Source organism: Lissotriton vulgaris, chromosome 4_1, assembly GCF_964263255.1.
Source record: "Lissotriton vulgaris chromosome 4_1, aLisVul1.2, whole genome shotgun sequence".
Lineage (NCBI taxonomy): Eukaryota > Metazoa > Chordata > Amphibia > Caudata > Salamandridae > Lissotriton > Lissotriton vulgaris.
Genome location: NC_141691.1, coordinates 1,468,754,275 through 1,468,782,138, shown reverse-complemented (window position 1 = coordinate 1,468,782,138; position 27,864 = coordinate 1,468,754,275). Strand labels below are relative to the sequence as shown.

General features: G+C 42.5%; 1 protein-coding gene across 17 annotated transcripts in view; it reads right to left on the bottom strand.

Moving 5' to 3' along the window:
- DTNA (dystrobrevin alpha) overlaps positions 1-27,864 on the bottom strand; it is a 693,791-nt gene that overhangs the window by 144,862 nt on the left and 521,065 nt on the right. For 11 of the 17 annotated variants that reach the window (XM_086965704.1, XM_086965705.1, XM_086965709.1 and 8 more), the window contains 3 exons: positions 24,946-25,042; positions 24,202-24,222; positions 11,360-11,519 (listed from right to left, as the gene is read on the bottom strand). In XM_086965704.1, coding sequence (XP_086821830.1) covers positions 11,360-11,519; positions 24,202-24,222; positions 24,946-25,042 — 278 coding nt within the window. The remainder of the gene's footprint in view (positions 1-11,359; positions 11,520-24,201; positions 24,223-24,945; positions 25,043-27,864) is intronic. The other 6 variants (XM_086965706.1, XM_086965716.1, XM_086965712.1 and 3 more) reach the window with 1 other exon arrangement.

Below are 27,864 nucleotides of genomic sequence, written 5' to 3'. Positions count from 1 at the left end.
TTTCAGTGAATTTCTAAGGTTTTTTAAATGATAATTCGTAACTATAACCTGCCTAAAACCTATGTTTTTTTCAGTGAATTTCAAAGGTTTTTTAAATGTCAATATTTAACTACAATATCCCTATAACCTATAGTGTTTTTTAAGTAAATTTTAAAAACATGTGTATACTTTTTATAGTAAAAACAAACTTAACAGTAGTGTTTTATAACTTATAATTATACCTCCTGGTTTTATGGCATTTATTTTTGGGACATTTCCATCTGTATTTAACCATATTTTTTTAAAATAATTGTATCTGTATTTACCCATATATATTTTGGGTTTTGTAAAATAATGAATCTGAAGTTAGTATATTTCCACATTTATTTTACTGATAAATATGCACTCATGGCTGAAAGACTGACTGTTTTCACTCATGTAAACGCTTTTAGATGATAAACTATACACAACCTTCATATTAAAATGTGCAAGTTTTCTTATACGAGCATATATATTGCTCTTTAAGGCTCTTTACTAAATGTCTTTTATTGTTTTTACCCTTTTACTTTTAGAACGACAGAACTATTGGCCCAGTACTCATCATTGACAGCATTTACAATCGCTCAAAAAATAACGCAATTTCCGTATTTATCCACACTTTAAAATAAATACAGAGAGGAAAATAAATACTTTTTTGTCTGTATTTATCTGTAAAAATCAGTAAAAACATAAAACAAGGAGCCCTACTTATAATTTATGAATGTTTTCAACTTAATTAGCAGTAATTAACATATAAGTGTGGTAATAGTATGACGCAGCACCTATAATACCTGACTTCGAACAACAGCGTTCACAGTTCGATTCCAAAGTCCATCAGCATCTTAGCCCACCACTATCTCACTGTAGGTAACACCTTGCTTAATCTTCCCAACGCCGGCACACCTTTCCGGGGGTTGCTTTACTCTTTACAAATGCTGGCATTTTTTTTATTTAACAGCATAGTGATGACAAATATTAACACGTTTTTTATTAACACATTTTTTTTTCTTCTATTGTAAACAATATTTTTTTAATGTCTTCTATTTAGATGTTTTTAATCATGAGAATGCAAAGGACCTTATACGTGTTAGTATGGAAATCGAAACCTTTACAGCTTCACAGTTTGTAACTTTTCCCAACATGTGCACAAGTAAAACAGTTAAAACGTGAGCACATTTAAACTGTAAAACGTGACATCTAAATAGGCGGAGCCACATCTTCCTTCCGTAGACTACTAAACAACCAAAAACTATATAAACCACACCTATTGTGCGATTAGTTTAGTTTTCGCGAGTTATTTCTGCGTTGCCAATCTGTGATGCAGGTTCCCTTTTCTAGCATTGGATTCTTGTTTTGCGTCAACAAAACATATTCCGGAGTTGTAAGTTGTTTCATTATGGCATAGTAGATAGTTATAATGTGTAACTATTTGTCAATATTTAAACATTTATATCTAGGAAAAAGTGTTATTGCATGTTTTTCCCTTTTTCTCTGTAACGTCAGCAGCTTGTTTTCAGAAACAGATAGATTACAACAAACATTGCTCCTTTTCTGGCTCCTTTCTGCTTATACATTGTGACTTTCTATATTATAATATTGACACTGTACTTCGCTTCAGAGGTGTTGGGGACCCGTCGGGCAAACCCTAAACATTTACAATCAACGTCACCACCTTCCAGCTGTTAGTGTGTTTTCCGCTAGGGATCATATACTGTTAATATGTATATTATAATATTAACAGTTATGCTGATCTCAGTGGAGTTCATGACCCGTCGGCACAAAGAGTAAAGATATATAAGCAACGTCACCAGCTTCTGGTTTTTAGTCTGTTCCCCCCTTTTGATCATATACTGTGAATATGTATATTATCATTTTCACAGTCATAATGATCTCAGAGGAGTTTATGACCCATCGCCACCAAGATCAAACTTTTCGACGTCCCAGAGAAAAGAAACACAGAAAATAATTACAGCTCGAAAGTATTTCGTTAAGTATCTTCTGCTCTATAGAGAACTTTATTTTCCTTTTCTTTTTACTGTAATAATGGTATCATTCGTTATATTGTAATAGATTGTCCTATGCTACAGAAGAGGAATAGGAGATTTTTCAGCACCATCTGTAATACAGCTTACGAAACATTAGAATGTACTTGATCAGATATTTCTTTCAGTGAGCATATTTTACGAAATTGCAGAATAAAAAAATATAGCTTTCGTACATACTTTGTTACTTTAAATATTTGATAAACCCTACATTTCTGAATGTTATTTTCTAATTTCTATTCTTCTCAGTTGCGGTTCCTATTCACCTTCTCCCTATAAAATTTATAGGACCAGTACTGTATATTATAATAGTACTATCCCATATATTCTTAAGTGAGTATGTGATTTGTTAGCGGAACAGTGCACGACCTCTAAGCACTACGACAGAACGTTCCTGAATTCTACAAAATACACATTTTAAGCATGAAGGAACGAAGGAAGATCAAGAGCCTGATGAACTGTATTACAAGCCACACGGTGTACTGTTTGGTATGTCTGTGTGGCTTGCGCTACATTGGACACAAATATAAGAATTTTGGAACACCTCAGGGCCATACAGAATAAGGACCCATCATACCCGGTGGCGAGGCATTTTGAGATGTTCCATCAAAGCAATAGGGATTTTATGAGATTCTTCTGTATGGACCAAGTGCCCTTAAATGTGAGCGGAGGGAACAGGCAATTACAGTTACGCATCTTAGAATCACGGTACATCATTGATAACCAAACCAAGAGGCCGGGAGTTCTCAATAGTGGTGAGGAGATGGCCGTGCACCTACAGGGCTCTCTGAACAATATGTGACCCTGGATTTATTGTATGTACTGGCATGCGCAATAGTCTTGCTTGTAGAATGTCTAACAGAGGGATTAGGTTTGGACCTGCTATTTTGTTCTTAATACTCTTTAGTGCAATGGCCAATGATATCCCTCTGTTCTTTATTACCGTTTTTTGTTGTTTGAAAGAGCCCTTCGTGTCGAAAATTATGCCCAAATATTTGTCTTCTTTGACTATTTCCATCTTCTGGTCTCGCAGAAACCACTGTGGGTGTGTCTTTTTGCATTTTTAATTTAATATCATCACCTTAGATTTTTCTAAATTTATACTTAATCCGTTCTTCTCTGAGAAATTGCTCGTTGTGGGTGTTGAAGACCAACTGGAGTTTGGCTTATTAATATTAAATTGTCCGCGTACAGTAGGTTGGACAAGGTGAAGCCCCCTAGCTTTGGGGCGTGATGATTGCATTTATGAAGGTCATCAGAGAGATCGGACATAAAGAGGTTGAACAGGGTCGGTGCGAGGACGCACCCCTGCTTCAAGCCTTTTGTAGTTGGTAATTTTCCCTGATAAACAGTTACCTGCCCCCAGTTTTATTTGAATCCAAGTTTCTGTGTGTAGTAAAATCAGTAGGTTCTACAATGTGGGGTCAGCATCCCAGCTTGAGAGCTTGTCCCAGAGTTTTCCTCTGTCTATGCTGTCAAATGCAGCTGAATAGTCAATGAAGCACACATATAGCGTTTTTTTGTGTTTGATTGTGGAATCTATTAACAGGGAGAGGGCTAGAATGTTTGTCGTTGTCCCTGTATTTTTTTGGAAACCGGTCTGATTGATGGGGATTACGTTTTTCTTTGACGCCCAAGCTGTTAGCTCTTCTAGGAGGAGCCCTGAAAAGTATTTGGCATCTATGTCAATAAGGGCAATGAGCCTGTAGTTCTTTGGTTCGCTCCTATTGCCTTTTTTATGAATCAGGGCGATATTTGATCCCTTCCAGGAGCTCAGGGTTTGTTCTGCCCCCCAGATTTGTGAGAAGAGTGGGAGCAGTTGCTCAGCTAAACGTTGGATTCGAAGTGCGTGTTTATATATACACAACGTTGGATTCCAATCCATGCGTGTCTAATCTGCGCTTGTTGTTGATCGAAAGGCAGACCAGACCCTATTGATTTGGTTGCTGTGCAACAACTACAAGGGAAGCAAACAGACAGTACTCTACTTATATTGGGATGGACAGTTGGTGTCAGGATGGCAGACCGGGAAGTGGGTGGAGGGAGGGGGGAGGAGTTGGTTCACTTTGTAACAATAAGAAAGGACGCAAAGAGACAATAGTCTACATATATTAGGATGGACAGTTGGTGTCAGGATGGCAGACCGGGAAGTGGGTTGAGGAAGCGGGGAGGAGTTGGTTCACTTGGCAACATTAGCGCATGCTTATATATGCACAACGTTGGATTCGAATACGTGTGTGTACAATATGCGCATGTTTTTTATCGAAAGGCTGAATAGACCCTATTGATTTGCTCGCTGCGCAACAACTACAAGGGACGCATAGAGACAATAGTCACAAAAACATATTGTGTACCCACAAGCATTGTGAAATTAAACATATTAGAAACGTGCGCTTACTCTTTTCTTTCTCTTCCATTTAACCAAACTGAGCCACAGCAACGCGTGGCCGGGTACAGCTAGTATATATATATTTATATTTATCCTCCCACTCCTGCTTTCTCCAATGCAAATAGGTACAGACTCAGCTGGAATTTGGTAGCAGATATTTTAATGCAACAGACCTTGACAAGATGCAGATGTAACTGCCTTGCTCACAAAATGTAGATGCCATTTAAGATTCGTTTACATACTGCCACGTGTTATGTTTACAGCGGCATCTCCATGGATATATATATATATATATATTTATTCACTAAAAAAATAAGGTTAAAGGGACGTTATAATTAGGTGAAAATGTCATTTAAAACATAGTTTTAAAATAACAAAACCACTGAAATTCAGCAGTTATAGTTATCTCACAAAACTATTACTCATGCTTTTAGTTACATGCCACTTCACCCCCGCCATGCACAGTCTTGTCATCAATGCCATTTCAGATGCTGAAGTCATGCATACAAGGCCCTCCACAACATCGGACCGGCGTACCTAAGCAAACGCCTTTCCTTCCACGCACCCAAGAGACACCTCTGATCAGCTGACCTCTCCCTAGCCTCCATCCCACGCATCTACAAGACCAGAATGGGAGGAAAGTCCTTCAGCTACCCCGTATCCAAGGCCTGGTATGACCTCCCCCTTCACCTCTGGCAAGTTCCCACACTGCACCAGTTAAGGAAGGACCTCAAGACCTGGCTCTTCGGATGCCCCCAGCACTCAACGGAGCCGCCCCCACACCCCTGCACCTTGAGATCCTCGCGGGTGAGCAGCTGCGCTTTACCAAGCCCTGATTGATTGATGTTATCAATGATGTCAGATCATGTCATGAGTGATGCCATATGTGGGGAAATTAGCAGTACAGGGTGAAGATTGGAGTTCTAGTTATATTAGGGTACAAGATATAATTTTATTTTATTACCATACGTAACGCCAACCCCACTTCGTGCACGGCGGTGGCCAGCATGGGGCTGCCACACGACTTGACCCACAGCCCATCCTGCGATCAACCTCTCGAGGACAGCCAACCACATGCTGTGCATGGCCAGGCCACGCACAATTTCCAAATCCTCGCAGGTATCCATCCCATGCACATTCTTCAGCCATGGCTAGGCCCTCTGCCCAATCCCTGCTACTGTTCAATCACCCCCATTGTGCACAAGCCATGCATAGCAGGGGGTTGGGCAAAGGGACTGGTGCCCAAATTCCAACAGGTGCACATGGCTGAATAGAAGGACTGTTATTTTAAGTAACATAGAGTTACTGACGTTGTCGAAGGGTCAGAACACCAAAATATAAAAAGTGGGCCTACTGGCTTTATGAAGGGGTCAGAATATCATAACTCACACAAGAGGGGAGAGTGTCAAAAATAATCTCCACTCCCCCGAACACCCTAGAGTAATATGTAAACACATAGAGGGGTAGGAAGAACAAAAAGACCCAAACGCAGACACACAAGTGACAAAACTAATATGTTTTGAAAACTGCCCTCACTCACACACAAATGTGTGTGACATGCTTCATCATCGGGTCTACTTACAAAACGCCCTGGCGTAGCCTCGCTCAATACGGAGCATGGGGGTGTGGGGGGGAAGAAACAAACACATACACAAAACAACACAAATGTGACAGAATAGTGATAACACAGTGAGTATCACCCTGTGACTGGGTATTGTGATAGAACAAAGAGCAGCAGAAGAAAGTGCTTTAAAACTGGCTCATGGATACCATCAGGACCTTTATTTATAGGTTCCACGACCAGGATTAAAATAGTGAAGGATGGGCCTTGTTTAGAGAGAATGTTACGTTCTCAAAACACCCCTGCTTAAACTGCTAGTGCCAACATGTTTCGACCGACTTACTGTGCCATTAATAAGCTGGTCACCCCGGTCTTCTTCAGGACGTCTATCTGTCCCAGTCCTAATGTCCACCTTACCTCAATCAGGCAAATGGATGGAGTAAAAAGGATCGTAATCAATCATGAACCTGTGGAGGATAGTCCCGCCATCACGGGATACAAATACTGGAAAAGAGGACAACAAATCGTATACTTTCATATATTGTGTGTGTTGTTACAAACCACCATTCAAGACTACATGTATTTCTTAATGATGTCCCCATCGATTTCAAAACGTCTAGGACTGTTACAATAGACAGACCCTTCATGTGGCTCGTAAATACACTCACCACCTTCATGCCATAATACGGTATTATCAAAAAACATTAAAATATACTGCTGCATAAGATGCACCACACTCTCCTACAGCGCGACCTGCTGTAATTATGATTTAAAAAACGACGTTCATACAAGATAGTATAAACCATCTGCACCCCAATCTTGCGGCGAACTTACCGAGTTTATCAGTGAATTAAACTCGAAAGGGCGCCCGGCAGGGAGGATTCCAAAGAACACAACCTGTGTTCGAGGGAGGAAAACAAGACGAGGGAACCCATTAGTTTTGTAACCCAAGGACACCAAGGAATCGTTTCCTGCATCCAGCTAAATGTTCCCTACAGACAGCGTGTGTAATACAGTCAAGATTTATTTAAAAAGTTATCCGCCAATTCAAGTTATGCCCCCCCAGTCGAGATACTCCTTAATGTTCCGAAGGATATCCACACTAGTCGAGTCTGCTCCTGGACCACCGCGTAGGATACCACACGCGAGCTGGCTCCGTTAACTTAAGAAAGTCTCTTCTGCATATGCCCCCTCGCACTCTCTCGAGAGAGCGTGTGCGTGTCGGTGCGTCTTAGCGTATGGGGCTGCTTGGAGGTGTAGTACCTCCCGGGTGTAATCATGGCAACCAGCCCGTCGTGACCCAAAAAAAATCAATATTTGGAGGTCAGAATATCAACATATATGAAACACATGTATTGTCTTTGTCAGAAAATAACCAATAATTATAATGAAATGTAAATTTCATTAATTCACATAGTTCAAGTAAAAGTGATTGCAATTAAAAAATAAAAGTAAAGCATTATAAAAAAAATCATTATTTCTGATTCTTTTTTTAAACATTTTTCACACTACAAAGTGCAACCATAGAACCGACCACAAGGGGGCTATGCACTCCAACTGAAGATCAAACAGCTCCAGCTAGGAGTGCTATGAAAAAATATGGTAAGCTCTCCTGCAGTCAATGACCCGTGAGACTTCCTATTTTTAGGTCTTGGCCTGACGTAAGCAGCGCATGCGTTGCTCTTATCATACCAGGCTTCTTGGAATCGATACAATTCCAGAAGCCGTGTCCCAGCTCCGCCTTCAGTTTTCATTTGTGCACGTCATTTGGCATCACAAATGATGCCAAAGGCAGTGCAATGATTGCACCAAAGGCATGTCAATCGCTGCTTGTTGCCACCCTGTCTCCTTTTAGCCATGCCCAGCGGGATTGGATCTCTTACCGGCGGCGTGACACAGTAGGTTTATTAGTAACTTGCCGCGTTTTTTTTTGCATGCTTGATTATTCTCTGACATGTCAGTGGAGTACAATGAAGCAGCTCAGTGTCACCTAATTTGACACACACCATGTTAGTTTTAGTTAGATTACCACATCTGCCCCATATGTCATTCTGTCGTTCGCCGAGTCCCGGGGACGTAATTTTTAATGAAGCATAACACATTTTTCTGCTTTTTTAGATTTTTTTCTGTTTCGTTTCTCAGGAGTGTCTCGCTGCCACGAGTAAAGCCCCGAACGAGCCCGAGGCAGTTTGCTCAGTAATGCTCTTAATGCACGTTTTTCTAAAAGGATGGAGGCGCATGTGACTTTTAAAAGGTTGCTCCTGAATTAACTGAAGCCCGCGCGCCCGCTGTTATACTGTGCTTGCCTGGTTGGTGTAAAGAAATTTCAGCAGAGTGAACGGCTCAACTGTTTTCAGGGGTTCGAAGGTTGACAATTGATCATCAGCCAAGAAGTTGGGTTTTATTTAGTAAAGGATGCTTATAGCGGCTTTGACTCTTATCGCATATAAAAAACACACCCGCAAAACGGAGCCCTGCACCCGAGCGCAAAATCGTACCTCAAAAAGTGTCTTAAATTGTGGCTAATTTTAAAAGCAGCGGCAAGCGCAGAAGTACGGCACAAGCTCGGTTCCACGGACGAAAAGTGCTTGGAGGATGTGGAGGGATTCTCTAACATATGCTAATGCACTATAATCATGCAAACATAGACTCGCACATAGAAATGGGTAATGTCCGACACGCTCACGCAATTCCATGTACAGGCACGTGCTTTTGCATGAAGACACAAACTCTAACATACAAACATAATTTGTCATTCATTTGAGAGAGGTCAACAATTTTTTGCCAACCCACTTCTTCTACTCTTTGACTGCTATGCATCTCTGTGGTGATAGAGTGGACCACAGTATAGAGCTTTCATGACGTAACAGCCAAGAAACTCTGCTGGGCCCAGGCAAGAAGCTGTAGGGCTTCGGTGGACAAGCCGCCTATTTCATCGGGCATTTCCCTGGTGGACTGGAGTCCTTGGAGGCTGGTTATGAAAGCCCAGGCAGCTCTTGGTGCCTCTCTCACTTTTCCCAGCTACCTGAAATTAATTGCGGCAGGCACTGAAAGGCTTCAGGAGAGAGAGAAAGAGAGGAAGGGTAAAAAGTTAGAGTGAATGCTATCAAAGTAGCACTGGAGGGACAGAATGCACGGATGAAAAGAGAAAGATAGCAGGAGGAAACAAAGAGAGCAGGGCCGATTTGAGGATTTTTGCCACAACTGCTTTTGTGTCCTCGGTCCAGTCCTGGCTAGAGCCCAACAGAACCCATACAGGAATAAGGTATCGTCATTAAGCTCGAAGCACAGTCACAAGCAAACAGTCACTGAAACAAGCAATGGCATAGCCAATGGGTCTAGTTTTTGGGACCTTATAAGTGTTTAGTCATGCAGAACATTATCCTGTGCCAGCAATCTGAGTAAGCCCCAAGCTCATAACTTTAAAGCTTTGATGCACTTTTAAGCCCTCAAAAGATCTCACAACTCCTGTTTATTCTGTGTCACTTAAATGCGAATGAATGCCATAGACCCACAAAAAACCTGATGGCAAGAGGCCTCAACAATGAACAGAGGAATTCCAATTTCTATTAACCAGCGGAAAAATTTGGCAGACCTTAACTAGCAACTTTTCTACATGTTTTCGATAAATAACAGAAAACGTCTCCAATGGAGGAGTTATTTTTTTGCAAACCACATTTGTATGAGAAATAGTGCCATCTATCTAGGTGTGATGATAAAGAAATTAACAATTTTATAAAATATCAGATTAGGAATGGTATAATACATTACACAAAAATAAGAACAAAACGACCATTTATGTCAGAATTTGTTTTCATGAAGACATGCAAGAACGAATTGAAAACATAACTAAAGAAGTACAATTTGTAAATGCAATGGGAACAAGCAACATCACAAAGAGGGACAGGAGAGGACAAACAAAATTACGAGAGGGATGGGAAAGTTGCAGGTTACAAGAAATATCAAGGACAGGGACTGAAGGGTGCAATAAACATCATGAGAGGGACAGGAAAGTGGCAGGTTACAAGAACAAGCATTTGCAATGCAATAGGTCCCACATTTGCAAGAGTTTGCGCTAATGCCATTGTAAATGGCAATGCCTTTTATTTATATGTTTTGAAATATGCAAGCTGTGCGTAAACACACACTTTGTACTTATAGTCATCGCCTACGAGAAGCTAAGTTGGCGGTAACTGCGCATCTTTTGCTTCTGGTGGAGATTTGGGGTAACGACCATCAGGCACCTGTTTCCCTCATTTTTTTAGACCTGTTTAAAATACGGTAGGAAGGACTCTCTGTAACAAAAAATATAAGATCAGTCAGTTCTGCCATACTGTAGGCCAGTGGCATCACTATTTACCTGGGATGGCGGGTGGGAGGAGCAGGAGGTGGGGTTGTAATTAAAATATCTATTAATTAAAAAAAAAAAAAACACTTACCTTCAGGCCGGCTGCCACCTTTCAGTCCGCTCGCCACCACCACTCGCTCCTCGGAAGCAGGAACAATGAAGAACCCAGGATCCTGACTCCCCTAGCCTGAAAAGCAGCGTTGTGATTGGTCGGAGGGCCATGGTTCGGCGCTCAGATGGGGAATGAAGGCCTGGGCATGTTCTGCACCCTAGCCGTAATGTAGCATGGGTGCAGATCATGCAAAGTGCGCATGACTGTTATGGTTGGCCTGAAAGAGCCGGCCAAATAGTTATGCACAGTTTAGAGTGGAGCAACCAAGCCTCCTCCTGGCCCCTGCTCTGGCAATAAAAGTCCCGCCCACACCAGGAAACAGAAAACGAACATGATAACGCTGGTTATCCTTTTCGTTTTCATTTTTTTACACTGCATAAAGCAGTGGGGTGATGCCATTGCTGTAGGCAGTGTTCCACACCTTGGCCTTAGGACAGCAGATGACCAATTACAATACAGCTTGCATTCTCAGGGATTAATTGTGTGCAGAAGGAAGGTGACGTTTATGTACGATAGGACATATCTTGATGGGCATTGAAGGAATAGTTGCATTGGCCTACTCGTGGCACTTGGAGGACACAACGGTTGCACCAACCCATGCTGCCTTTCGTTTCCTTTGTCTCAGACAGAGTACATCCTTGGAATTACATTTTACATTCATTTAAAGCCCATTTATATTTAGAAACATGAGGGCCAGCTGGTACAGGTGAATGGACCTGTCCTGCTAGGAGTGCACCAAGAATGATAAAAGAGTGGGTGCTGCATATTTTATACACGTTTTCTGTTCCTTTTTTCTTGAACTCTCAAAATACACATTAATACTCAAGCCATGATTGTCACATTCATACCATAAGACACTTGACCTCCTCCTGCTATCCCACACACTTACTTTGTGCGAATGCTTCCTGCACATCTCCCCCAACCCCCGTCAGCGAGTCCTGCGGCGTGTGGGTTGGGGTGGAGCAGGAGGACGCAGACCGGATGGGCATGGGGATGGGCCGGCTAATGGTGTGACTGGGCGAGGAGCGAGGGGAGCCCGCCCCCTGAGTCTGGAAAACAAGCAGAGAGGGTTAGGTAGGTAGGTTGGCCGACAACAAAATGATACTCGCTTGCATGCATCTCTGCTCAAGCTAACCAAAGCTGCATCCCCTCACACCTGCACAGTAACCATTGACATTTCAAGGATATGATGCCACAGTAACCAGGGGATAACTGAAACTTTACTGCCTTGAGTGTGGCTAAACTGTGAGGGATATAGGGGATTTTCTGAATGAAGCAGTCTATATTTGTGAGGTAAATTTAAACCTGGGCATTAACATTCTGGGAATAAATCTGCTAAAGTGTACAACAATGCACGAACAAAGAAACAAGCACTAGTGAAGCGCGATAAGGTGAGAATAACATGAACACTATTCCTCCAAGCTTGTTCATGTAAGTGTGGGTAAACGATGACCATGCGTGTGCGTCTAACAGGAAAACACATCACCAAGGAGAACATTTAGTCCAATCTAATCATAAGAAATTATTACCAATGTGCTACCAATATTTTGAACCGTTATAGGTAAAAGGTGGTTCAAAGTGAGGCTCCAGTGGCTTCAAACAATTGTTTTTTTTTAACCATTGTAATTTCTGGTTATACTGTAAGTAGGGTTTTAAGTGGGCCGGGTCTCACCGGGACTGAGCACCGGTTTTTTAAAGGGGGCCTCGAAACGGGTCCCTATCGGGCTCAGTTTTGTGCTCTGGCTCAGGCGGTCTGTTTTTTTTCTGGACTGCAGTGACAGCAGGCACATCGATGTGTGCGTGCTCACACTGCTCACTTCTCACTAGAGGAGCGTTGTCTGGGAAAGGAAATCCTTTAAACAGAGTTATTTTCTCTCTGAATTTCCCTTCTCTTTTTGAAACTCAGGAGCAGCAACTTCGTTGTGTTGTCACCAGGGCTTTATGTGGAAGCTTTTTCAATATTATATACAAGCCATAGTGGCTGCTTATTTACCTTATGCAACTAACAACCACTGACAAAGCCAATAGCCCTGACTTGTTGTAGGTATGAAGTTACTTGTTGTATAATATCTGGATGCAATGACAGAAACAGCAAAATACAAATCGGGTTGCACAATATACTAAGCACAGATTTTTAGCTTGTACATGTTTTTAAGCCAAGCCCTTAATTACATCGGCCACGCCCCTTTGAGAGACCCCCTATTTCTTTCATTCCTCTTAAAGCCCTGACTATAAGATTTGTGGAGCACAATATAAATAACAAGCCGATCACAGACAGAAGTAACAGAGCCCTGCATGAGGGACAATGTCAGAATGTTTTCCAAACTACACACTCAAGCAAGATTGTCATGAATATCATTAATTGGGTACACAAGATTATTTTTTAGGGAAAAATGGGAATTTAGGCCCAGGGCTGAGGTGCTCTTGATATGCTTCTCTTTTTTTCCTCAGGGATGCTGGTGCATCACAAATCAAGTTACCTTTGGATGAGACAACATGAAAAAATGTAGGCACAACTCCAAATGTCACTTATTCTCTACATGTTTGAATTTCTTAGTGTCCAGATTGATGATATCTATATAAGAAGCTGTTAACTGGAGTAAAACTCGGCTGTATCATGGGCAGCGTCTTGATTGGATTAGGGAAATCAAAGAGTAAGTAATAGTTTTTAGTTATATGTCCATACATGAACACTTGAATTGCATTAAGAAGCCCTGGGGAAGAATAATACAATGTGAAATGTGTAGGCTAAAGCCTAGGGATCATTTTTTTTATGTTGTAATTTTGGGAAATCACATACATTTGAAAAACAAGTCAAGCAATAAATGTAAAGAATATGTGAAATTTTGAGTGGTGAATATTGTCACATTGTCCAGCCATTTAATCTCCATTGGTTTATTGAATAGAGAAGCTGTTTACACTTCCGGCCTTTCCTAAGACATTAACCTCGACACTTCCTCACAGTGACCTCTCTAGATCCCGCTTCCCACCTTCAGTCGTTTATTTCACCTGAAAGTAACAATTTCCAAACCGCTCTAGAGATAACTCCCACAGATCACTAAATACATCTAGAAAGAAAAATAGAAGGGACAAAGAAAAGGTTGCACATATGCAAGTCATAATAAGGATAACTTAGGTAGTTGCATTAGCCGAAATTGATGACCTCAGGATTAACTTTTAACCACAGACCTAGCCCACTTTTAAATGAAGAATGGCTGATCGACAATGAACAGCGGCAAAATGCCCAATGGCCAGCTAAGCACCAGATTAAAGGCCTGCCAGTCTCATCATTCTGCAGTGTCAAACAATTAATGCCACATTTGTAACGCAGGACGAACACTGGGGCCAAGGTGTTTGGTATAGAGAATGCTGTGGACCACTGGATACTTCAACAATCGTGAAGCCAGGAGCAATCCTCATGTAAATGTTATCGGCCACAACACTTTTTGCACCCCTATGCTGGCTGACGTAATCTTGTGTTTCAAAGTAATCTTTGGAGACTAGCACTCAGGGATTTTATCATGTTTGTGGGTGAAGTTGATGAACAGAAGAGCATCATCTTCAAACGTAGCATGATGCTCGATCATGCCAAGGCTCTCTAAATAGAGTTTTAGACACTAATACTAATAAAATGCGTGGTTGAAACTCAAGAGTTGATCTGCCACCTTCAGAAATTACATCCATTACTGGTTCCCAACAGAAAACAATCCTCTTGCTATTCTGAGTAGCGCGCTTCTCTTCTCATCCTTCCTGAGTGCTCTTTAGTTCAACAAGTATCTAAAACCTTTGAAAAGGTAAGAGACGTTCCACTGGAGGAAATACCTGTGAGATCAGGATCAAAACATGCCTGTAGACCCACAGAGAGTAGGATAAAGGCAGCGTTTGGAGGTGTGTTTTAAAATAAAATAATTGAGACATAGGCTTGTCCGCCAAAGAGCTTAAGCTGGATGGTGGTAGTTTTGGTCTGAATGCGGAACTTTGACACGACTCTTAAGAGCATTACACATTCGAGAGCCAATGCCTTTATAGACCGTTAACTGATGGAAACGTGGGTAACCTCGAGTGAGACTTGATGACTGCATGTCACATACGTCATGGTAGTGCAGGATCACTCTGTGTGGCTCATGATATATAGTTCCACATTACCTGAGGGCTCACTGCCAAGGCTCACCTGAAATCCACAATATTGTGGCTAAGGTAAGCGCCCTCCCTTGCAGAATTTCACTCTGATTGAAGTGTGAGCTGGTGCAGGATGTGGTCTCTCTTTTACTCACAGACCATTCACTCAGACCCCACACACTCATAGACTAACCCAGACACAGTGGTAAACAGTATTCATAGATCTCAGGTCTCATCAATTTCAGAACTCTTTTTTAAATGTAAAAACTTTGTTGGCATCTAAGGACTGATAAAATGGCCTATTTCGGTCCCTTTACATTATATTTTTTCAATGGAGCTGGTCAAAACAATTCTTACATGTAAATGCCAGATTTACCATGATCTGTCAATGTTTTAATGTATGTTTTGCTCTTAGGCTGGAAGTACATTATCTTATCCCCTGCCTTCAGTAAGACCGGGCGCTCACTCCGAACCCCCCTTTAGGAGAGTCATTTTCAATGAATTACAAATATAATGAATTCGTCCAACTTCAGAGCCTCTCTGCAGACGACATGAGACTGGTTGTCCTCATCTTTCATTAGTCGCAATGCAGGTGTTAGTTGTACTGTTTTAACAATCCTAAGCTAACTGATGAAGGCAGTACTCACCGGTGGCCCTTGGTCCGGGTAGAAGAGGTCCGGATACAAGAAGTGGAGCGTCCATCAATACTTCTGGTTATTTTTCCTCTCCTTGAGGATCCATGTGTCTTCAAAGCCGGAGGTGTTTGTAAGAGCGCAGCCAGGGGTGTGTGGTTCTTAATTTCTTGCATTTTCCAAAAAGGGGTCTCTTTCCCCGCTTTTTGTGTTGTTGAGTATTTTCCTCTTCTTGAACAGGTAGGATCTTGGCAGAACAACCCGTGCCTCAGTTTCCACAACGTCTTGCCTTCTGTCCCAGATACCCAAAGCAGGGGCCAGGCCAGTGGTTATTAGTCTTACATCTTTTATCGAAGCGCCAGCATGCCTCCCAAATAGTGCCCCCCCCACCAAAAGTATTCCATGGTTCAAGGTCCAGCATTGGAATGACAGACTCTGTTCCAGCCGTTGACAGTCGCATACAGCAGCATCACCTGGAGGGTGGCTCTACGGATGGCCGCAGACTCTGGACAGATACCTGGAGCTTGCCATGCTGGTTAACCTGTCACAGGCTAGCAATCAGTGTGCGGAAGGATGGAGATATGGGTAAAACCCTTGTGGCTGGGCATCGCAAGGGCTCCAGACAGGACAATGTTTAGTGACGTCTTAGAAATGGCAAGCGATGCACAGGATGAAACAGAGTTGATGCTTGCTGCAGCGGGTGTCCCAATCTCATGACTTGTCTTGTGCTGCTGCTGAGTGCCAGTGAGTACAGCTGAAGGGCTGCAATGGTCCTCCCAACTCCCAGCCAGGCCTAGACTACTAAATCTGTCCTCAGTGCAGACGTCTCTGCCTGCCTGTCCCTGCCCTAGCAGCTAAGATACTGTTGGCTTTGACGGGACAGAACTACTGAGAAGAGGGAGGTTTAAAGTTTAAAAAAAAGGGTGGAATTAATTTCCCCATTCACTTGTTGGAGGATTTTCTTAAGACAGGAAAGCTGAAATAGAGTCTTTTTTTGGCTTACAAAAACATCAGGATTCTCTCGTGTGAACCAGGGGCATTGGCACGTAGAATCTGCACAGCTTTGCCAGCATCGTCTGGCGGTGGTTTGTGGGTACCAGCATCAGAGGTACGCATCTTGACTGCTGCAGGCACACAAGCAAATCTGCTAGGGTGTGCAGAAACAGACAGGGGTAACCAGGTAACCAGGGTTGCTTGTGTAAGGTGAGCCTACAGGCAGAGTGCTTTGGAGGTTGGCGTTAGGTAGCAACATATAGGGGTGCAGGACAGGAATGAAGATATCCTGAAAGCTACCTGACAAAAATCTATTGTGGCAATGTAAACAGACCCCCACACCTCGTGTACAACAAAGGTTACACTGAACCTTGGGCAAGGGGTAGTTGTTTGCATCACTGGGGTCTTATTAGCAAAAAAATGATGCCACTCAGTTCTTGTGGGAAAACAAACTGCCCTGTCAACGTTGGAACATGTTATTTTGTAAATTGGTTGGTGATTTCAGTACAGTCATGCAGTCTCAAGGGCGGGAATTCCAAACACACACACACACACACGGTGTCTATTAGCATCTGATGTTTATGAAGCACACACGGCTTTGTGATTGGGTTGTCAAGGGATGCACAACGGAAGGCCACAGCAAGTAATTCCACTCAATTAGCTATGCTGGCAAGAGCGCAGATGCATGCACTGCTGGGAGGCCTGTGGCCGAGATGCTTTCAATTTAAATTCTTCTTCTGCGTCCAGCTGCTTTCGGTTAACTTGTTTAATGTGACTAAACACACTGTAAAACGCCATGCTGTTAGCGGCTCACACAACGGCGTTCCGCCCAGAAGCACAGCGTCATGCTTTTCTCAGGGTTCATGGTGTGCTTTTAGGCGCTGCATTTCCCCCCTTCTTCCACCCTGCCGAACACGGGCTCCGTCAGAAACACGTATGGGGGAGATTTAAGGGCTAACAAAGCTCACACAAAAGTATCATTTATTTTAAGTAAGATGGATGGTCTTGTCAGCCTCCGGAAAGGCCATAACTCCGGCTCCAGTCTCCGGGCCCACTGCTGGGGTGATTTAGTGCTGTGGCTGTCACATGCCGTTTGCAGCTGATTTATGTAACCCTGTGACAATCCGCTGCCACACACTACTCTGGCTGCAACAGAAAGGTCTGCACGGAAAATGTATAATTCTGGGTACTCGCGAATAACAGCTGGCCCCCGGCATCTAATTTTTTTTAACAGTATTTGTTCCGCTTACCCTGATTGACAGATTTTAAAATTCCTTTTCTTTCACACTGAAAGGGTTTAACAGATTTCAATTCCGACTATCTGTGATTTAGCTATGTGCTGCGCGGTGTTGCCAAATGTGAGGATGCGGCGCCCTCTACCGGATTATCATGCTTATTTTAAATCTGCAGCTAAATAAAAACTTGCCCGCGGAAAGAGCACTGGGCATATTTATAGCACTTTCATAAATGGGCTTTTTAAAAAAAAATCATTTAGTAAATAAAAAAAAAAAAGAATTTAATGCAGTTGTTTAACAGAAGAGTTTTAAGGCAATTATATGAACCTATTGCCTTTAAATGGCTTGGCAGTGAACTCTGCGAGGTGCTGGACACGGAGACTAAAGACATCCTGCAGAAAACAACAGCGACCGCCACACGCACGGAGCTTGATTGCCAGGTCAGCGGAAATTAAGATTTTATCATTTTGGGCCCGATTTGGAATTACCACTTGTGTGATAAACCGCATTTTTTCTGTGCACCAATTACATCACGTAAAATCGGGGGGAATTTGAGAGACGAAAATACGGCACATTCTGAGAGCTGCAGCTCGAAGTAAAACCATAAAATATCGTCCTGGTACTCAATTCTCAGAAGTAGAACGTGGAATGACGAGTTCATACCACAACCGGATGAATCTATATTTATCGGTTACTTGTTTTTATTTTTTTTTAGAGTTTTATATAGCGCGAACAAGAGCCGAGACATCGGGTATCAGAGCGCTTTACATAGCAGCAATTTCGTTACAGAAGGACACATTCATTTTTGTTAGGCACGGGGAGATCACGTGATTTGCCCAGAATCACAGGATGTTGAGAATCGTTGCCGACACTCACCCCGTTCCCCAGCTTCGAGGTCGACCCTCTAAAACCGTAAGGCTACATCCTGTACCCAAGAGAGGATGTAGCCATACGGGATTGAGAAGTGTGGCTCACTGGTTAGAGCAGGCAGACCCTGAAGCAGAGGTCAGACCCGGGACCAGGGTTCAATTCCCGACGCGGCAGGGTCTTGAGCTCAAATGTCCATGGACTCGATAATTCTCGTTTCGGTGCCTGACCTAATCATGGGTTCACACTCTGCAACTCTGGGCATTAAGCTTGCTTAATCTCCACAACGCCCCCCGTGGCTTCTGTCTTTTGAAATGAAACTCATTTTATCCCACAGCATAACGTGTGATATATTTAAACTTCAAAAAATTGAGTAACTTCTACATTTGTAAACAGGAAAAAAACGCCTTCCTGTCAAAAGACCAAACTGAAGCAGAGAGTATGGCTTCCAGCCCGCCTAGGTGGCCAGCCAACAGGATCCCATCTGCCGAAATACAAATCCCATTGTTACTTTTTTCCTCGGTGCTTTCATATAGAATATCAACATTTCATTCTTTTATTTGTTGGTGGAAGCGACAGATGAGTGGAAATAGGTTTTCTTTCCCCCAGTTACTTATCAGGCCTTAGCTGTCCACCACTCAGCAATTCGCGTCTTCTCTGTTTTCTGGTCATGTCCTGCTAAGCCATCTTTTTGCGCTTCCTCAGTGGTTTTTGTGACCCTAGCATAATTATTCTTCCTCCCCTCTGTCACTAAAATCACTATTTTACATTTTTGATGCTTAGAACCACAATGTTTGAACACCAAACACATCATGTAGAGAAAACAGCTGACGTTTTTAAAAGCAGTGTTTTTCGGGTCAACTTTTCGGGCCAGCTGTTTTCCAAGTCATCCCTCAAAATAGGATTTGATTGAATGTAACTTACGGGAGCGTGAATGTTGTCTTAAAAACAGGTCAACGGATGATACATTATGGGCTTGGCAGGCACTGGTCACCATCAATCTGCGCCCCGTTAACTCAAGAAATGCCAAAGTGGAACCAGAAGCCAAGCAGTGTGGCAAGCCATAGTTTGGAATGAACAAACAGTAAGCCAGATCAGAAAAGCAGCCCCTGAATGTGCACAGACACACAAGGTTCCACACATAACGTTGACGAGGCAGAGCCTAGTTTTGGTGCTATCAGAATGGTGCTTTTGTAGCTGACTTTTGAGTGATACATGGTGTTCCATCTGCCCATGCCTAGTTCCATGGACTGGCCATGCGGGACCTTGGGTAACTGTAAGAGCAGCGCTGTGCAGCGGGAAGCTTTTGTTTGGATAATCTACCAGGTTCTTAAGAGATTACTCTCAACTCCGCTAAACAGTCTGAGGAACTCCTCTCTGTGAGGATTAAAAACTGCTCGTACTTTCACTGCCCCCTTCCCGCAGATATTAGGCTGTCCCAGTTTTGAGGGTAGGGGTGCAGCCAGCAGTTTTGAAGGTGGGCAACCCTCTCCGGCTTGTTTGGCACTCCCCAACCACGCCATTTCGTCGCCATCGGCGATTGGGCTAGCCTGCGTCTGTTCTCTGGTTTACAACAGGTTACTCTGAGGCCTCCATGGACTCTCACTAGCCCGGTAACAATCTAGTGCCACTCCATCCAAGGCTGCACGAGGCACTGTCCTTGGCTGCCTCATTCGCATTTTCAGTGTGAAGAGGACGTAACCAGGCGGTTTGAAAGACACAGTACAAATCGCATGCAGATCCGCCCACCTTCAGATCCCCGCTCCAGCCCTTATTCAAGCTACATGTTCAGTACTGAAAACCTGTTGATGAACCCAAAGAGGGGTCAGAAATGGCAAAAAGTGCAATCTTTAGGGACCGGAACTACTGTAATTGGACAGCAATCGCCATCAAATGGCACTGCATCCTGTCAGAAGAAATGTCTATAAAATATAAATTAGAGTAACAGACTTTACTTGGATCCAAAACCGTACAAATCAGAATACTTCATGCTGGACTATTCTGAATTTAGGTCCGTCAAGACCCCAAAATTCAGGTTTTAAGGGAGCTGTCCGGGTTATCACTTTCACACAGTGGTACATGTGGCTAATGTATGGTCAGCCTGAGTTGTGTGTGATAAACAATTCCGTTAAACCACTAAGGTCTCAATAAAGACATAGATCGACTATACCGCGCTCTTTACTACACGTGACACCCTTTAGGTGAGCCTGTAGCAAGACTACGAGTCACGCTCAATTGCACATAGCCTATTTTTGTAATATTTGAAGGAAGCCTTAATAAAGGACTGAGATGAAGTCTAGTTATTTGGCTTTAACTTGAGAAGGGCATCGATGGTGTCTAAGAGAAGAGACTGAGATGATGGAAGAAGATTGGGAGCAGTCTGGCGGGATTTTACCTTGTTGCATATTCAGCCCTGGTTGCCAGTTCCTGAGCACAGACCAGACCATAGAGGGGGTTTGGTTTTGCAGACGCAGCTTAAATCTGGTCAAACCAGAGTGCCTCCTTTTGATTAGGTGTGAGCTACCATTACGTTTCAAGCTTAGTTTCCAGATTTAGTTTCCAGATCCCTATCCATCGAAATGATGAACAGAACAGATATTAAGAAGAATTACTCAAAACTGGTTACCGAGGGCCCCTATCACATCTCTGGCCTACCGAAAGCAGTTTGATTCTCTTGAATACTAGAATCTTGCATATTCTGTGGTCCCTTTGGAACCTGACAAATTGTGAGCATACGTCTTGCTATGCTGCAGGGCCTCGCAGACGATCCTAGCAGTTGAATTTGCAGACTCCTTCAGACTCATGAGCTCCTAAATGGATTTGTATATTTGAAAGGATGCATGGAACTATCACTCAACATCTTTTTAAAGGAAGATACATAAAATTAACTTTACAATTTTCATAATCATGAGCTCGTGGAACGGATTTTTTTGTGGAACGGCTGTAGATAAAGCCCAGAAGACAGTCTGGCATTAAGGAGTACAAGTCTGTTCAGCTGTTCCAACACCTGCAGAACTACGCGAGCACCACAGGAAGACGACTGTGTTAAAGGAAAAGGAGAAACTGAATTTCCGACGTAAGAAATGTTGAGAAGATGCTAAAATAAATTACGATAATGTAGACTGCAAATAGTAGCAAGAACTCTCAGGCAAAACCCCCAGTTTGAGGAGGAGGAATACATTTTGACACATAAAATCGGTGGCACAACTAGTGTTTGGGGACAATCTGGATTGTGTTAGGTACTAGCATAAGGCAAACCAACAATGCTTCAGTTCAAGGAGCTGAAATGCATTAAGAGATTACTTAGGCTAACCGGTGTAAACACTAACGTTGCCAACACATCCATTTTCAACCACATATCGATTGGGTAAATGTCCACAAGAACATTATCCAAGGACTTAGACCGGATATTCAAGAGACAGTCATCCCTGCTGCTCAAAAACCCAAGGAAAAGGAGCGTGAAAGGCATATGCTCATATGTTCTAACAAAGAGGAAATACAGTTATGGAAAGCAGAAGGGATGCTACAAAGGGTGTTCAACCACTGGAACTTTAGCTAAGTGGAAGTGGATTACCTCAGCGGCACGCGAGGGAATAAAGAGCGTAATCACCCATTCCTTCAAACAGAAAAACTGCAAAGAGTGCAGAGGCCACCTCTGGACAATGGACATCCTAGGGCATATTGTGCCTTATTTCCAGCTGCCTCCAAGGCTCTTGTACAAGTAGGTCAGCTAATGGCGTAAACACAAATAGCAATATGACTTCACTGGGAAGGATACCTCCTAGGAAAGAAATCAGACTAAGGACTTTGAGATTGAGATGCACTCCGAGTGGAGAAATGGCCACTAGGAACAAAAGCAAATAGGAGAACACCTGCAAAAACGGCTATTCAGAAGGAGAAGATTAGGGAAATCTTGAAGGGATGAAACAAGGAAAACAGGTGGCAAGAGGAGCAAAACCAAAATACCTTGAGTACACAGAGTACAGCAAAGACAAAGTTATTGTTAACAATAGTCTAAACTTACACTCATTATACAAAAAAAGTGCAGCAAGCCCTAGAAATTGGACCTCGAGTAAATAAAGGAAGACATGCCCTCACGTCTGAAAGTCATCGTTTATGCAAAGCAAGATCTAAAAAGGAGGAAGAAAATTTGACTAGTGGATAGTATAGAAAACTGCAAACGTGTTTCACATTGTGGTTAAACAGGTTATTTTGAAAAAGATGGCCAGGCGTAAGCAGTTCCAGAGCATGCAAATAATGGAAGAATTAGTAAACAACTGTATCCGGCCCTTAACAGAGCTGGTAAATGATGTAGTTTGTAAAGTATGCTACTTATTATCTCTAATATAAATGTTTTTCCACTATTAAACTTCTTGGATTTTTCTGGCACAGAACCACATTGTACTGGATCCCAGAGCTTTAATGGCTGTTAGGTTAACAGTTTCAAACAGCCACCACCAGGGCTGGCTACTGGGTGTTTGGCATGCTGCCGAGCTGGGGGCTTGATGGGGACCTGCGTGTGCTGAACGAAATTCATTTTGCTTTGTTTATTTCGAAGCACACACAGGTCTCCATCAACAAAATTAACCCCACCGCAGTGACACCAGCTCCCAGCTCGGCAGCATGCCAAAACGCCCGAGAGCCAGTCCGGCCCTGGCCACCACCATCTTTACTATTTCACTTTTGATAACTGAAGGCTTACGTCAAGTGATGGCAAATGAAATGGGATTTGACGTGGTGTTCTAAGTGCACCAGGTACAGAAGACATGAAGCCAAGTGCATGCATTATGCTTTTTTACGTTTGTGACACCCTCTCTAATACGGCTGTCCTTTAAATTCAGGGGAGATCGTCTCCTACCATGCTGCCCTGCTGCATAACACCAGTTCCTCTCTCTGACGTTCTATTAAGTCATCCACAGGAAGTGATGTCCTTGCTGTGGACCTGGAAAGATTACTAACTGCAAGGTCCTAGTGTCCTCAAAGGGACATATCTCCCCTCCTTAAAGAAAGATGACATTACAGACTGTGCACTACTCATGATGGATTAAATGAAGGTATAGGAGCTTATGACCGGTGTCTGACTAATCAATTTTAGGTACAACAGATGCTCGTAGGAGCAACCTACTAATGAACACTAATGGTGATGGTGACAAAGCCGAGATGTAAAAAAGATTTTGGTCAAAAAAGGTACCACAATAATGCTAAAAAATCAGAACGAATCAGTGCAATGGGCATTTGGGAGACGATTATCCAAAGAGTGGCAACAGGTTTGTGGTCAACATTTGTGTATTAGGAAACAGTTTGTTTAGAAACAATGAACGCAATACTTGTTTGTGGCGCACAACCCATTAGCTTGCGAAGTAGGCACGAAGAGGAGATTGGCAGCCATTTTGAAAACTGCCTCTAAATTGGAGCCTGTCCGTAAATTTGTATTTCTGGAACACTGACAGAAACCTGTGATATACAGATAATCTCCAAAAATAAGGGCTAGTTAGTGCCCAGTAGCAACAGAAATTACTGACTGAACTTTTAATACTACGGTGGGATTGAATCTGTAGAACAACACTTCACACCCTTAAAGAGCCATAGACAAAGACAACGAGATTCCACTCAGGATTTCTCTATTGCTTACTCTAAGTACATTTTGATGACTGGCTGCTCTTTCTAGTTACACGGGGGATTCTTATTGTTGAAGCTTCTATAAATGATTAATCAAATAATCAAACCTTGATTACCAGAGTAGGCTTGAAGCTTGGCAGATTACTTAGTTTTCACACTCACGCCAGGGCAAAATCAAACACAGCATGCAATAATATTCACAACCAATGCAAGGTGCAGATGGGCTCAAGAGTTAGTCTGGCCTACACCAGAGGGTCTGGACTTACTCCCTGCTTCAGCTCTTCTTCCTGTGGAAAGGTTGGACCAGCAAAAAAAGTTAGAATGTTGCCTAGCACACAAAATGTGAGGTTCTAATTGTCCCACTATTTGTTTTTCGATATAGCAACACGTCTTTAGCAAAACTGTATTCTTTCTAATTATGTGTGCAAAATCAGCTTTAAAAACAGTGTGTGTACATTATGTTTATTCATCAAATCCATTCTATCGAACACACATATAAATACATTTGTGCTGCCACTATTTGGACCCCTTAGCACTTTGTACCTAAATCATGATGTGTAAATTTGCCAAAAAGTATTCGAAACCGACAAAAGAAAGACAATAATATTATAGTGTATTTTCGTTTTTGCTCACTTTAGTGTTTGAAAAAGAGTACATTCCTATCCTGCAACAGCTCATCTGGGGGAACTTTGACACTGTCACTCCATTTTGGCTCACTTCTGTCCTCCCACTCCCATTTTGGGATATGTGTCTCTGACATTCTTTGTTTGAGGGTGTTTCTGTACTTCTACTCCCCAACTTTAGCCCGTTCTGTAACTGCACATCCTATTTTTTGTCCTGTCTCTACTGACACGTCCCCCCCTTTTGGCCATTTATGTATTGCTACACACCATCTTGGTCTCACTTTCCTGAGCCGCCACTCCCCGGCCAGGGCTTGTCCTTTCTTGGTGCTCCCCCTCTACTGCCCCTTCTCAGGGCCAAAGTCACACCGAGCCTGGACACTTGGTTACCTTCAGCAGCTTCATCAGTCCTTCCAGTTGCACCATCAGTTCCCTCCTGCTCTCCTGCAGAGCAGACATTCTCTGCTCAAGCTCATCCTTTCGTTGTCTGAAAAACAAGCAGAGGACATCAGTATTTGTGAACACCTTTACAACGCTATATTCCTGTGCCCGCGACCAGCAGCCTCCGCTTCAGGGACCGCTTGTACGAGGCAGCAGCGAGGCAGCGCATAGGCTCAATCCTTAGATTCTATGCAGGCTTTATTAAACCGGACAATTTGTAGCTTCCCCATCATCCCTGTGCAGTGCGTTCATGTCTGCCAAAAAACAGTATCTGGTGGCGTAGCCGAATACAGGGGAGGAAACCGAGGTATAGTCGACCAAGCACAATTTGGGAAGGCCTAACCTGCCCAGCCTGTCACCTTGATGCCATGTGACACAGGCAACTCTTCTAGACTCAAGTAAAAAGGGACAGCTAGACACAACTATATATGTGACACGTAGTCCTGCGATACATATGAATCCATACGATTGATATCTGTGTCTCAGCAAGCTCAAGAAAACAAGCATTTCTCCGCCAGATGTAGTATTCCTTTCTGATTTAATTTGTAGACTTTAGATTTATGGATTCAACACCCTCTTTGTAAAGTATACTTTTATGTTACTCCACTGCCAATTTTACCTATAGACTTCAGTTCTAAGACCACGCCACTAGGAAAGCATGCATGCCTCCTAAAGTGTATTTAAAATCCGGAGAAATTTCATGTTAACGATCTTTAAAACAAATTAAGATTTAAGTAGAGAATTCACAGTCTCAATATCACATCCACTGACACCGAACCATTTCATTAAAGCTTTTTTGCACAGTAATACATTTTAGATCGTTGGTTCGATGTTGCCCCATTGTACGTTCACCACCCATCCATCTCAATTTCTCAAATTTGGTACCTGTTAAATACATTTTTATCTTGATTTGATCTCAATGGTATGAATGTATTTTTGGGACAGCATTACATCTATCACATACAGTAATGGATTCTCGAAGGACCCCCATTTGAGCACAGCTGTTTCCTCATTACATCTAAGTCCACAGAGGACTGTGTTTTCAAGTCTCAAACCAATTCGCAATCAGAGGCCCCGTTAAAGATTTCCATGTCCTAGCTTTGGGTATTGCCAATGAGAATATCCATTGCCCGAGAGGCATTCTTCAACTTAGCAACGCCTGGATGGGAGCAGCATATCTCTGTCTGCCCAGAAAAACAGTGTTTCTTATTTTCTACATGAATTAAAAAGGCAGATTTCGCTAATTAATTCTTAATATCAGCTCTCGCTTCAGAGAGGACCAGCCAAGGTCTTATTAGCTCCTCCCATTTGCTTTGGTTTTATTAGACAGTAAGCTCACCACACCAAAGAAACTCAGACAATAATGTCTCCTTCCCATGAGCATCAAATCATGTATTTCCTTTCCCTTATTTTTGTCCATAATTCAACCTTTTTTTAATGTCATGTTGGTGCCATCATTAACGGGACTCGCATATGTGCACCGATTCATCGCAAACCCTGCTCGTTTAAATGTGAAGGTTTGGAAGTATAAATGCCTTGTGTCTAGTGAGCTTGCTTCAGGACACTGGTTGGAGGTGGGCTGCCAGTGAATTGGTCTGGGAGAATATGTGACATACACTAAGAGCACGGTATACCTATACAATCAACAAGGTTAAATTCTATTTCTATCCCCCCTCTCTGCAACTAACGGAAGAGCTTTTGCTTCAACAGTACTGTAGGGGGCAAAGTGCCTGGAATTCAGTTGAACTTTGATGTTTCCTGATATTCTTTGTATAACTTGAGGCTGGCTTCAGCCATATCTTTGAGCATTGTTTGAGTACGAATTATTATGTATTATTTCCTTTAATTTTACTTTGGAGTTATTTTTTGTTCTATATCTGTTTTTTTGTATTTGGTTGCCAGATGGGCTGCTGGGGGGTTTATATTTTGAAATGATTCAGTGTTTTTGTCTGCAGTTACTACAGGGAGTTGCCTTTTAATCGCTTTTGGCATCACCGGGCCACATTTCCGGCTTCAAGTTCCATTTGGTGGTCCTTGTTAGGGACCATGGCCCTAGTGGAGGAAGTTAGTCCAGTGGGATCCTAGTAGTTTCTTGTAGACCAAGAGACCGATTCACAAAGGAATTTATGGTTACAGGAAGTAGTACTGCAGGGTTACTCTTTTATGCTTTGGCTAACTAGCGTTGAAACACACAACTTCATGTTTGTAAAAGCGCACAGGGGATACAGTACTTTCTGTGTGTACTAACTGTATATGAAAATTCACTAAATACTACAATTTTAGTGGTTTTGGGGCGAAATCACAAAGGTTTGTAAGAGTATGTAAAAGAGCACTAAAGGAGTACTAAGTTATGTACTCCCAAAGGTCTTTGTGAAAAGGCCACTATATTATGTTTAATCCTATTGGTTGTTATCACCCTGATAAAGCTCGATTCTTTTCAGGCTGCAAAGCACTCCTTTGCAACTGAAATATTTCAAATAAAAAGAAAATAAATCACAGCTGACCCTTTGAATAGGATAAAAGTACAAATGGCAATGTTAGAATTTGTTTACCCTTTACTCCTGGGAATTAGACTTGGAGACATTATTCAGAAGTACACACATTTGTTTAGTTAGTTATCTCTTTCACTGTCTCTATAACCTTCTTCCAAAACCTCTTTAAACAGCAAATTATAAAAAATGAGGCGTTGGTATTTTCACGCATGTCTGAGATTGTTGCAACAACTTTTAATGTCTGACATGCTTCATTCCATTCAACATGCATCAGTTCCTTCCCTGGTCTGTGTCCTGTTTCTCACTCCATTTTCAAACGCGATTGTCGGCCTGATTTCAGAAAGTGCTCAGAAATTGAGTGATTTGCCAGATTCTT